The 13659-nt window shown below is 37.6% G+C and overlaps 2 protein-coding genes across 2 annotated transcripts in view; one reads left to right on the forward strand and one right to left on the reverse strand.

The window, feature by feature from the left end:
• The first annotated feature begins 2910 nt into the window (after positions 1-2910).
• Positions 2911-4490, forward strand: zgc:162608 (uncharacterized protein LOC100037332 homolog). Its single transcript, XM_046862787.1, has 3 exons — positions 2911-3139; positions 3238-3343; positions 3438-4490. Exons 1-3 carry the CDS (start codon positions 3094-3096, stop codon positions 4222-4224), a joined length of 939 nt encoding a protein of 312 aa, XP_046718743.1. The 5' UTR covers positions 2911-3093; the 3' UTR covers positions 4225-4490.
• Positions 4491-4855: 365 nt separating this feature from the next.
• Positions 4856-13659, reverse strand: part of LOC124394507 (zona pellucida-like domain-containing protein 1) — a 52301-nt gene continuing 43497 nt past the window's right edge. Inside the window, exons 2-11 of the mRNA XM_046862778.1 lie at positions 7926-8045; positions 7616-7842; positions 7338-7528; positions 7123-7195; positions 6945-7042; positions 6755-6838; positions 6501-6672; positions 6317-6413; positions 6199-6225; positions 4856-5132 (exon numbers count right to left, since the gene is read on the reverse strand). Coding sequence (XP_046718734.1) covers positions 5002-5132; positions 6199-6225; positions 6317-6413; positions 6501-6672; positions 6755-6838; positions 6945-7042; positions 7123-7195; positions 7338-7528; positions 7616-7842; positions 7926-8019 — 1194 coding nt within the window. The 5' untranslated portion in view covers positions 8020-8045 and the 3' untranslated portion in view covers positions 4856-5001. The remainder of the gene's footprint in view (positions 5133-6198; positions 6226-6316; positions 6414-6500; positions 6673-6754; positions 6839-6944; positions 7043-7122; positions 7196-7337; positions 7529-7615; positions 7843-7925; positions 8046-13659) is intronic.

Raw genomic sequence — 13659 nt, forward strand, 5'->3', positions numbered from 1 at the left:
AAATACTACGAGTTTAATTTATTTAAGAACTGTTCACCTGCTACAGTGTGAATATTTTGTAGTTGTACTGTTCTTTGCATCTAGCATCAAACCTTCAACCAAGGCTCCATCTTTTATACCTTTCACTTGCACTTTTTACATGTGGATAGACTGTGCTTTGAAAATTGATTTAACGTTGATAATCAGACCATAGTTCATTTGGAAAGTAAAGTTGTAAAGGTACAATACATGTACTTTTTTAGGACACACAACAGAAGGTCTTTTGTACTCTTGTTTAAAGATCACAAACTCAAGGTCCGACGTTGGCACAGCCAAACTGGCCTTGCCCTAGAAGGGAGGGATCACATCCTCCCTTTTGTTGTTCAGGCACAGCAACACTGGCCAATCACAAGTGGCTTAAGGATGTGCAATAGGATGGATAGTGCGTTCCTCCAGGTGTGTTGTGCTGTCTTGTTACACAAAATGAGCTAAAGCTTGAAAAAAGATATGCTAGACTGACTTCCCAGGTTTCAGGAAGAAGCAGGTGTCAACCTTACAGAGGAATGTGCTGAATGGTGATGATTTCTGCCTTGCAGCAGTTTTACTCTGTTCATTCATTTGTGCTTGTGTGTTTATACTGTGTGTGTGTGTGTGTGTGTGTGTGTGTGTGTGTGTGTGTGTGTGTGTGTGTGTTTTCCAGATCTGCTTGAACTTTCTGCAGACTTTTTGACTTGTAATAAATCTCTATTTTCCTCTTGCAAATGATATGAGCTTTTACTTTATATCAATCTTTGGTCAATAATAAATTAAGTTTTTTTTTTATAGGACCTTTGATTGATGACCTTTTACTCTCCTACCATCAGGAAAGAGGTTCCAAAGCATTCAGCTTTACATCCAGACTGTGCAACAGTTTTTTCCCTCATCAGGCTCCTCAATACATAGAACTGAACTGTAGAAACACACACTTTTACTCAACTGTGTGCTACTGAACTGTACAACCTGAATTCAACACACACTCATTATTCATCTCAATCCATTCCACCACCCAAATTATATTTATATTTAATCATATTATACTGTTTGCAATATGTTTTGCACCTCTCGACTGCTGATCTTGCTGTTTTCGCACAACATTGTGTATATGTTTACAAGTACACCCTTGATTTAATCCTCTTTTGCACATTACTGTTTAGTCATATTATACAGTAGGTTTACTGCTCGGCACTATTTTTGTGTTTGGTGTATCTGTCCCACACTCTCTTGTGTTGTCTGTCTGTGCTGTTTTTTGTCTACACTGTTTGCACTCGGTTGCACACGATGCACAGAGGACACTTACTTTAGTCCTTAACTCTGTGTTTTGTTATGTAGCTCTATGTTGTGTGATGTAACACCAAGGTCCTGAAGGAACGTTGTCTCATTTCACTGTGTACTTCGTCAGATATACATGTTGAAATCACAAACACTTCTTGACTTGACTTGACTTTCAAAGGAGTTTTGCAGAGGCTTATGCTTACTTGCCTTGTTGGTAATTTCTATTATTAATAGGATACAAAACTCAAATATATTTTCACAGGCAATTTAACTTTGCTTTAACCAATAATAAGTAATAGTATTAATGTATTAAATTGTTGCTAGTTGAAATTTCCCGTACTGCATAAAAGCTCTATACAAACCCCCCCGACTGACATTTCGGTTTAATTAAGTTAATCTTATTTGCATCGGGGTAATACATCCTTTCTTTATCGAGATAATAATACTGATTTGATAGTTTATGTGATATAATTGTTTGTTTACAGTGTGTTCAGCATTCTATTAAATATTATTTCCTATATTACATTTATTTATGACATTTATTAATTCATTCTTATATGTCCTGATGATGTGCATTGTGTGTGTACCATGACCATAATCATTCATTTTCTTTTATCTTCTTGATAAAAAAACAAAAAATCAATAAAGAAAATCAATATTGCATAATATTTGAAGTGACACTGTTGGAGAGAATAAGTACAAGGTTGAATAAGAGAGTCATCAGTTTTTATGTCTAAAATGATTGTGTTTTTTATTCGTTAGGTATTTTCTAGAAAGTCCAACTTTATTTGTTTACCGTTTAATGTACCGTGTGCACTCTTTGTTGCATGAATGGACTTGTTGCTTTAAGGACTTCAAGGCCAAACAGGGACAGAATAAAAACATTAAACATGTTCAAATTGTTTGCCAAAAGAAAATAATCGATGACCAGACCGAGACCAGTTCCACCCACTCTTACTGGAATTGTGTTCTTTAGTAAATACAGATTTATTTCATAATTGTCGATGTTTTGTCAGTGTAACCTTCTATGGGCTGCACCTGTAAAGATGTGAAGATGGACGCTTGTTTGTTTGGCTGTCAAAACTTCCATCTACTTTGACCCCCTACTTTTATTTTGCTAGATACTTTCCAGAGGACAAATAAAAAAACAGCACCTTTCTAGGCAGGATACAAACAAATCGAGCATTTGTTCTCTACATATCAAATACTGCAGTCAACATCGATAAGTAAAAGTATTTTCTGGGACTTTCTGGGACATTCTTCTGCCTTATTAAGAGTTCTGCTAATATTTTGTCAATTTTTCTCCTGCCAGGTATTTTGGTTTATGGGCAAGCTTGACATCAATATTTAGTTAAATCATCACTATGTAAACCATAAAAAGTAGCATTGACCTCACCTGACACCTGACGGTGCGTCATTCCTGACCTTGCTCATGACGACACTAAGATTATTTTGAAGAAGATTTATCCAGAACATTTCAGCTTTGAGACAGCCAATCAAAGGGACCCCTGCCACAGCTCGCAGAACTCTGCTATCATACTGACCCTCCACGTGGTATCTGTTGACACAGGCAGAGTGCAGGAAGGTCTCTGATAAGAGATTGCTTTAAAAGACGGAATTGCGAAGTGTACTTTACAGACCCTTACTATAAGGGAAGAACCGGACACAATCGCATTCACGATATCCTGACTTGAGCTGTTACGTCTCGAAGATTCTGATCATCAATAATTCACTTTGTCTCTCCTTTATTACAAAGTGAATACAAACATTTTCTTTAAAGAAAAAAAAAAAAGAAAAAAAAACATGCTTCTATACATGATAGTTGCTGTAACACTTGGGGCTTGTATAGGTTTGTATCTTTTATAATCTATAATGTACCGTTTTATTAATTCAATATATTACTCTAACGATCAAACTCATCCTTTTTGCACTTTGTCTACCATGTAGCATTTCCTGTTTATCAAGATCCTGGCATTCGTGAAGGATTTTGGAGTATTCAGGATGAAAACACAAACCTGGCCATTGATAAAAAAGGTGCTGCCAAGCAATATGAGTGAGTTCTTTGCTAATATATTTTAGATTTTTTTATATCATGGTAAATATTGGTATAGGCCGGGTCTAAAAACAACAAATCAATTTTGTTGCAGTGGAATGTGGAAGAGTCACGTGGTAAGCAGTGACCTTTACTCCCTGGACTCACTGAACCCCATGGCAGCGGAGCTCAGGCACAAACTTAGCCAGGAGTCAGTCCGTCTACGGGCTCGCTTGAGACAGGAACTTCTGGATCTTCGTCAAAGGTTTTCTCCTTACCCCAACCACCCCCAGGCCACCCCAACCAACGTCCAGGAGCTCCTGTCCCCCTTTACCAAGAACCTCGAAATGGCTCTCGAATCCAACACTCATCAACTCTGCGGTGATCTCATGATGAACATCCAAGAGGTTCAATCCGAAGGACCTTTGCTCTACCAAGACAAAATTGAGAAAATCAGTCAAGCTATGGATGCAAGTCATAAAAGAAGGACCTCTGCTTTTGAGGACTTTAAAACAAAGGCATTTGAGGCAGTTGAGGAGGACAAAGACAGCAGTAGGAAGGACCTTTGGGAGGAAGTGACAGCCAGGCTGGGCCAAGAGATCCTCTCATTCAGTTTGGAAGTACAGGGCAAAATGGCAGCACTAAAAGTCTCATTAGTAACACTCCTCATCTCATCAGCACCCCCAGGAGCTGAAATGGTTTCCAAAGTGGACCAGTTCTGTGAAGGTTCTTCAAGACAGAACCATAAATTTATTGCTGATATAGTGCAGCAAATATCCATGTTTGAGGAAAAGCAGAGTAAAGGTGAGCCATTAAGTCATGTAAACATAGACTCTGTACAAGATGACTTCTCCACCAGACTAAACGCATTACTCCAGGACATTGTCCACACTATCAACTAGAGACACACCTTTCCCTCTCCATCCTTATTATGATTGACCTCTTTCATGTAAATAGTAGTGAGACTGTACAGTGTGAATTATTGTCTTTTTTTGTAGAAGACAACTTTTTATACAGAAAAGGAGAAATTGCTTTTAGTTTTTCAAATAAACACCAATGGACCTTTTTTCAGATGCAGGTTTATTTAGCTTTGTGTAATCAGTATCTAAAATGTTCTATTTTTCAAATAAATGCACATACATTGAACGATTAAAGAGTATATATCATCCATTGTTCATTGTGTTCTTGAATATAAACCAACAAAATTTGGATAATATTAAATCAATTCTTTTTAGGATCAAAATCATGTACAATTGTATTAAACCCATAATGGACATACAAGTAAATAAAATTATTTAAATATAGATTCATATCTGACTATATCTTCAAGTGCAATAATAAAACCTTTTTTTAATATATATCATTATCTAAATATCTTAAAGTTATCTAAAGCACAAAATGGTGTATTTACAAACAAGAATTATTTGAAAATGTTTTAAAAAAGAAAAACATCTTAAGCACTATATAAAAATATCGTTAATGATCTTGGAGTTCCTTCATGCATTTATAAAAATATTTAATTGTGTGGATTTTTTTAACATACACGAGCACATTTTGTGCTTCATTAAAGTGCTATGATATACTAAGCTAATCATGTAAATCGGATTTGACTGATTATGCGCAGAGCAGCTGACCGGCTGTTGGCTCCTTCATTTGAAAACGTAAAGTACGTCACCATCCTACCAAACCTTCTTCAGCACAAACCATCCAGCGAGAACGAGCAGCAGTGCACCAGCAGAGGCAAATATCGCCCCGACCACCATCCCAGCCATGTTATTCGGACTTTTATTGGACTGTCCGTTGTCTCCTGCTGAATGAAAAAGTCAAGTCAAATTGATTTAAATAGCACATTATGAACCAAATTTATTTCAATTATGAACCATTTATAAATTAAGAACATGAAGGGGGTTAATAAATAATTAAAAGAATTTGCATTAAAGTAAAAAGGGGTGTGTGAAACATTTGTAGGTTTTAAAAAACATTCAAACTGTCCAAAGAAAGGCTGATAAATGTTATTGTTAAGGAAAATTTATATTAGATTGTATCCATATCTATCTATCTATCTATCTATCTATCTATCTATCTATCTATCTATCTATCTATCTATCTATCTATCTATCTATCTATCTATCTATCTATCTATGTTTAAAAGTATTTTCCATGTAAGATCTCTCAATGTGCTCTCTGTCTAATGATAAGGAAGGTAAAAGAAATACTGGCAGTCACACTTGTAGGATGACCAGAAAGAAGCAGGAGCATCAGTTACAGAGAGAACAATGAACTGCACCACAATCAAGTCTGTTCCTACACGTCACACAAACCTAATTTTCTAAAAAGAAAGTACTGTGATATGTGTCTAAAATGTCCACATGAAAAATTAGACAAATTAGACTCTTTTTGAATAATATTCTTTGTGTAAATTCAAACAAAAATACAATTATTTTAAAATACATCTGCTCATCATGTTTAGAGAAAGAAGAGTTGGAATATTTGATCCCAAGAACACCATACCCACAGTGAAGCAGGGTGATGGGAGTATCATGATATAGAAGCTGCTTTTCTGGGTATCAGAAACATTAATGAATTGAACACATATTAGGGGATAAATTAATCTAATATTCCGAAAAGTTTTTTACGTTTATAAATGCCTACATTTTTTGGTTTATATTTGTAGGTACAGTGTCGAAAGGCATGTATTGTGTTATGTGTGTACATTAAAAAGTGGATAAATGCATTGGTACTGGGACTGTTATATGGAAAAAATATTTATTTATTTCCCTACTAGCAAAGTTTTATAGCATTGGAACACCACATAATAAAAAATATTAGATCAATATATGAGAGCAAATTCTCAGTATAAACCTAAAACATCTTACCATATGCAGAAGCAGTTGGCTCTGCAGCTGAAAAAATCAAAATGGACATTCTTAGCTATTATTATAAACTAAATAAATATTCTTTGCAGAAATATAATTGTGGAGCTTGCAAACTTACTTAGGGCAGCTGTATAAAGTGGCCCCATTGACACTGTAGTCGTGGTGGCTTGTCCAGGCACCGCTTCTACAGCTCGCTTTTTTCTGCCGTTGCAAGCCTGTATAAGTACACAATCTAATGTAACTTGCACACCCCATCTATATGATCTAAAATATCAATTAACCAAGGTAAACTATACGCTTACATTGATAATGTTCAGGCATTTATCAGGCTCACAGAGTCTCAAAATGCAATGAATGAAGATGCTGGACTTGTCTTGGTTGCGATGCTCCACGAAACGAAACGCCTCGAAGGAGAACCTGCCGATTTTGGAGACTCCGTTGCTCAGGATAGATGTCCGGGAGTCAGAGTTACATCTATGGAGGAACAGGCAGGATGTAATAAGCAGTAAATCGATTTACTCAATCACGAGTTACGGACAGAAGCTGTATTTCTCACACAGTGAAAAAGTCAAATTGCTCGCTGTTGTTGGTGGTGTAAGGTGATGGAGTTGCAAAGCAGTGGTCCATGAGAAGATTAAAGCTATGAGAAATAAAACACAAAAAAAAAAAATGAATAATTTTCTCCAAAATAAATGAACAAATCTGTAAAGTTTTTATAGTTTACACTTATAGCGCAGTGCTCTTACTTCCCCGAAAGATTAACTGCTTTGGCCTCTACGTAGACCTTTGTGCGCAGTTGTAGCCCACTAGGTGGAACCACCAATTGGTAGGAAAATGTAGTATCCTAAGAAAAGATTGGATTATCGTATCAAAATTTAAAACATATTTTAAAGACTTTAAAATGAAACTTGTAAGATGACTCACATTGTACACGCTCATGCTGAGAGTATCAATAAAGCTTCCATTTTTGTCATTCGTGGCCACTGAGACCGATGACCTGGAAATAAAAAAGAATGGCATTTTCAGTCACGTCGCTCATTTTTAGATTGAGGGCAAGTGTGTAAAATCTTTTGTTTACTGTACTTTTGTCCTTTACTAGTAAAACAAGCAACAAGAAAATAATTGGGTTTGAGACTTACGCCACTATCTCAGTGTTGTTAATGAGGTATTCCAGAGGGTAACGGCAAGTGAAATGATAGAAGAGGTCAGTGGAGTAGCTGACAACCCCTGATGAGGAGGTTGGGGTATCAATGTAGCTGGTGATGATGACTGACTGGATGGTGGAGAACTGGCTGAAAGGTCCAGAGGCACTGGGAACCTCGTTTACAATCTGAGCACCAGGAAACACAAAGAATCCCAGACCATATTATTATTTAATTTGTAAAATAAAATAAAATTTTTAATGTACACTGCTTACCTGAAGTGACTGCCGACACAAGTTGCCCTGACTGTCATTGACAGCTAATTGGTACCGGATGACAGGAGGGTCCACACTTGTGTCTATAGTACCTTTGCACTGGGTATTATTGTGCATGCCATTCAGGGCCAGGCCCATAGGGTCAAAGCCAGCCCACTGTGCTGTGCAAAGGTTAACCTCCAGGTTGATAGAGTTTACCCCACAGTGCACCCTTAGGTCATCATTATCTAAGTTTACAGACAGACAATTACTTTCTGGTAACATGCGAGACATGACAAATAATATCAGAACTCATAAGTTACAGACTCACTTGGCACCCTCTCATAAATAGAGGTGCAGTTATAGAGGGAAAGTACTGGTTGCAGGACCAGGGTCAGCACTGTGACGCACAGCAAGCAAAGCATCCTTACTGATGATCCTGAAGAAATGACTATGTAAAAAAATGATGCAATTTTATTGTCAAGTATTTGCAAATAAACACAGTTTCTTCTAAATCATAGAATACAAAGTTCTACCAAATATACAGTTACTTAGCATGAAAATGTTACAATGTTGCAATGTTGAAAAAAATCAATGATTCGTATTAAGGATGTTTGACTGAATAAATAAATTGATTATGATATATTGCATTACAATAAATTCAGTTCAAAAAGGCAGTATACCATACCTTGTTTAGTCCTGAGAAAACTATGCATGAAGCAACCCTTTATATAGTATCAAAAGTCTAGATAAGTATGAACAGGGGGGTGTATAATTCTAAAGAAATCCCCCAACACACACACACAAACAAACACACATATCACCCCACCCACCAATGCTGTATACCATACAGTATGGCTCATGTTTTCTTCACAACTAAACTACAAGGAGGGTGGGTAATGTTCCTGCCTTTTAGCTACAGGGTCTCTGGATTGATCCTGAGCTCAGTTTTCCATCCTGTGTCCACCTGGGTTTCCTCCAGGTTATCCGCTTTCCGCTCACCTCCCAAAAACATGACGGTAGGAGTATTGGGTAGGTGTGAATGTGTGTACATAGTGTCCTGGGACATTCAGGGTGTACTTATGCCTCATATTCAGTATTCCTGACATAAAGTACAGAGCTACAGAAATTCAAAGATAAAGTGACTATTAGCAAAGAAATAATGCTCCACGAACCTACTGTAAGTTGCTAGCAATCAAAGAACTATAGTACTCTGCTGTTAGGTTTTGACATGGAGCAAACTGTCTTAGTAATTTATAAGTAAAATAAAGGGCATTGGTTTGGTTTTGTGACATCTTATTGATTTTAAATGACCAATTGTAATTAATATGTATGTATTTCATAATTAATTATTTTTGATGTTGCTTCTTGGACCACATACCTTGTCTTCAGTAAGTGTTATAATGTGTTTGTATACTGTATGCATGTATATATATCTCCAGTGGAATTTAGATTGCCTGTTTACTACCTAATCAAAATTTTTCACCGTAGAAAATTCCATAGCGTTCAATTGTTTTATAGTTTGGTTAATATTGTCCATCTTCCATGCTCAATGCTATCCTTTGAACTACTTGCATTTAGATGAATCTGAGCAGTTGAGATGCTTTGTAAAGTACTTTTCAGAATTGATCTAGTCATTCCGTCAGCCACATGTGTACCTAATCCACAGTATAGACAGTATGTTTGAGACCACAGGCTCTTTCTTTCTTTAGTAACCGCTTATCCTGGTCATGGCTGTATTTGATCTAAAGCCTGTTTTAGGAGAATTCCCATGATGGGATTATCAGATCAAGTAGCCTACACATACATGTTTGCATACTCATTCTACAGGCAATATAGAGCAGCATCAATATTTTACAATGGAAAGGAACCTCAAGGAAATGCTAACCACTGTACCACCATGGTTCAGTAGGCATATGAATTCCTTTAAACTTGATTGATATTCTTATGTTTCAAACAAACCCAATTGTCCAGCATGCTGAATACTATAGCTTCTTTAAACTAAACAAAAGCTTTTGAAAGCTCTCTTAATTTTCTTATTAATTACTTTGGTGATTTTGAGGAATACATGAATTACCCAAAATGAGGAATGCATATAAATTATGATGTAGTATTTCTGTTTTTGAGACCTATACTGGGCAAAATTATAAACGCAACACTTTTGTTTTTGCCCCATTTTTCATGAGTTGAACTTAAAGATCTAAGACTTTTTTCTGTGTACACAAAAGGCCTATTTTTCTCAAATATTCTTCACAAATCTGTCTAAATCTGTGTTAGTGAGCACTTCTCCTTTGCCGAGATAATCTATCCACCTCACAGGTGTGGCATATCAAGATGCAGGTTAGACAGCATGATTATTGCACAGGTGTGGTTTAGGCTGGCCACAAGAAAAGGCCACTCTAAAATGTGGCATTTTATCACAAAGCACAATGCTACAGATTTTGCAAGTTTTGAGGGAGTGTGCAATTGGTATGCTGACTGCAGGAATGTCCACCAGAGCTGTTGCCTGTGAATTGAATGTTCATTTCTCTACCATAAGCCGTCTCCAGAGACGTTTCAGAGACTTTGGTAGTAAAACTGCACATTTTAGAGTGGCCTTTTATTGTGGCCAGCCTAGGGCACACCTATGCAATAATCATGCTGTCTAACCTGCATCTTGATATGCCACACCTGTGAGGTGGATGGATTATCTCAGCAAAGAAGAAGTGCTCACTAACAGAGATTTAGACAGATTTGTGAAGAATTTTTGAAAGAAATAGGCCTTTTGTGTACACAGAAAAAAGTCTTAGATCTTTAAGTTCAACTCATGTAAAATGGGGGCAAAAACAAAAGTGTTGCGTTTATAATTTTGTTCAGTATAGTTTACTACTAAAATTTTATTCTCCATCAAATACATTCAAAAATCTGAAAGGTTTCAGATTTCATAAATCAATAAATCATATAATACACAATACAAGCTACATGATAAGCTAAATGAGGTATCATCCCCTGAGGATGTACATGTATGAATACAGGAAATATGATATTATACATATACAAAATACAATCCAGTGCCATAAATAATCAACTATACCTGGGTTTAATGCAGATTATGTTCTGGGACCTGAGTGACATGAGAAAAGCCCACAGGCTAAAAGACTGAGAGGTGTTGTCTAACACAAACATACAAAGAAGTAACATAACGTTTTACCACTCCTAGCACATCTCTGGTGTACATTTTTAAGATGCACTTCTTGGTGAAGCCAATACAATATTAAACTCAGATATCTTGTGCTCAGATTTCATTAATCCTGCCTGAGTGTAAAGGAATCGTTTTAAATTTCACAAGTTCTTTGGAGCTGATAGTATTAAGACAAATATTGTTTATTCACAGCCGTCAGAGGATAGGGATAGGAGCTTAGGTTTCTTTGTGTGTTATACAATTAAATAACCATATTAAAAAAACTAAATCATAGTGAAAGATATTAAATTAAATTAAATAATTTTGCTCATATGAATGTTTCAGTAGAGATACAATGGGTAAAATATTACTTCAGTAAAAGTAAAAGTGCTCCTTTTAAACTTCTCTTTTAAGCCAAAATACTTAGTAATTGCCTTTAAATGTACTTAAGTATCCAAAGTACTATGGCTTATTATGGCTATAATTTCCTATTATTAATTTTGTCACAAGACTCTTGTTTAATCAACTTAATTTATGTGAAAAACTTAAATGTTACTCTTAGTGCATTAATCTATTAAAATAATGATATTTATTAGTCAAACACTGATTAATATCTAATAAAATTATAATGACCCCAATACCTTATTTTAAACTACTTAAATAAATCGTGCGCAGGTGTTGTGGCAAGTTAGAGTCAGGACATTCTTACATAATTTATTCTTCTCCAAATGTTCTGCTTGCTGTTTAACTGACGATGAACTGTATGATTGTGCCAAATAGATACCGCTAAGCAGCAATAAAAAAAACATAACAAAGCACGAGCTCTGCCCTGATTGGTGGCTTGCTGTGTGCTTGACCAGTTTTACAAGACTTTTACAAGTCTTTATACACTTGTAAAAAAAAAAAGAGAAACGACTGATTTCACAAAATTGTAAAAATGTAATGAAGTTAAAGTCTCCTCAAATAGATATACTTCAAGAAAGTAACCCATATATTCATATATAGATGTAGATAAAACTGTGAATACCTCTCCATTAAAGAAAGAAAAACCCACAATGGTCACTGAAATAACTTGAAACTGACAAAAATTATAATAAATAAAGATTTACTGAAAATTAACTGATGAAAATCAGATGTTGCTTAAAAAAAAAAAAAAAGCTAATGAAACTGGCCTGGACAAAAATGTTGGTATTCTTAATATTTAATTGCACAACCTTTTGAGGCAATCACTGCAATCAAGCAATTTCTGTAACTTTCAGTGAGACTTCTGCACCTATTGAACGATATTTTGTCCCACTTCTCATGAGCAAACTGCTCCAGCTGTCTCTGGTTTGAAGGGTGCCTTTTCAAGACTGCATGTTTCAGCTCCTACTACAAATGTACAATAGGATTTAAATCAGGGCTCATAGAAGGGCACTTTAAATGTTTAGTTTCCTTTCAGGAACTCGAGCTGTGTCGAAACGCTTTGGGAACACGCATTTGGGAGTGTTCATGTTCTGAAATAATGTGTGTAATCAGTAAAAAATTTTACGCTGGCTGTCACCGGTTATGCGACGTCACGACCAGAAAGTATAAAACGCATATTGAGTCCAGGTTCTACAGCCCGTACTTCATAGTTCCCAGAAAGGACGGTGTGTTGCGTCTTATTTTGGATCTACGTCAGCTGAACCGCTCACAGGTTCAGGATGCTGAACCTCAAGCAGGTTGTGCTTCAAATCAGATCCGAGGACTGGTTTATCATGTTAGATCTAAAGGATGCGTACTTTCATGTATCCATCCAACCAACCTCCTCACAGGAAGTTCCTGAAGTTTGCTTTCGGGGCCGAAGCATACCAATACCGGGTTCTTTTGTTTGGCCTTGCTTTTTCACCCTGTACCGTCACAAAATGTGTGGATGTGGCTTTGGTTCCCCTGGGGTCTCAGGGCATTCGCATCCTCAACTACATCGACAATTGGTTAATCCTAGCTCAATCAGAGCAGTTGGCGGTCCGGCATCAAGATGTTGTTCTCGCCCACACGAAGGCCGGGAAGAATGTGCTTCTTTATTACAGAGAACCACCTATCTCAGTGTCTTAAGGAATTCAACTACTTTGCGCTTGCAGCTTTCCCCTGCCCGCATTGTGGCCATCCTTACAGCCGTCGGGTAGGTCAGAGAAGGGCAGCCTTCTCTTTAGTGGTGGCTCAGGACACATGGGTTCTCACAGGGGGGCACCCCCTTCGCACCATCATGGACACGTGGCGATGCCTACGTGCCTTAGATGTTTGGGGAGATCCTCGGTTTCTATCTCTAGGCCCCATGCTGGGAGTCCCCGGTCATCGCTTAATGCTAAAGACGGATGCATCCCTTATGGGGTGAGGAGCAATTATGAGTGATCACTCCGCCCAAGGTCTGTGGAAAGAGCCCCATATACGCTGGCACATCAACTGCCTAGGGATGGTGGTCGTGCTTCTAGCACTGAAGCATTTCCTCTCACACCTCAGAAGTCACCACGTGTTGGTCCGTACAGACAATACTGGAGCAGGTTTGGGAGTAATTTGGCAGAGCACAGGTGGATCTCTCAAGACGAGAGACATTGCACTGTTCCCTCTGGTTCCCACTGGGGCTGGACGCCATGGCTCAGGCATTGCCGAAGCTTTGTCTGTATTCCTTTCCCCCCATCATGCTGCTTTCAGGAGTTCTGCAGAGAGTTCACCGGGACAGAGTCTGCGTTCTTGTTAGCCATCTGCTCTATCAAGGGAGCAGGGGACTTGCAGGCCTTTTCTTTGGCCCCCTCCTTCCTGGAGTTTACCCCAGGTATGGCTAGTGCCTTCCTGTACTCCCATATGAGTTACATCCCCAAAGTGCCCTTGGGGAGCGTGTAGCACCGCCTTCCTCATTGCCTATTCCTCTCCAGCCACCTAAGGG

The sequence above is a fragment of the Silurus meridionalis genome, chromosome 12, assembly GCF_014805685.1.
Source record: "Silurus meridionalis isolate SWU-2019-XX chromosome 12, ASM1480568v1, whole genome shotgun sequence".
NCBI classification, from domain to species: Eukaryota; Metazoa; Chordata; class Actinopteri; order Siluriformes; family Siluridae; genus Silurus; species Silurus meridionalis.

Coding starts and splice junctions, on each gene's coding strand:
- zgc:162608 (XM_046862787.1), top strand. CDS start 3,094: ATGCTTCTATACATGATAGTTGCTGTAACACTTGGGGCTTGTATAG. Junction 3,140..3,237: donor AACACTTGGGGCTTGTATAG/GTTTGTATCTTT, acceptor TCTACCATGTAG/CATTTCCTGTTTATCAAGAT. Junction 3,344..3,437: donor GGTGCTGCCAAGCAATATGA/GTGAGTTCTTTG, acceptor ATTTTGTTGCAG/TGGAATGTGGAAGAGTCACG.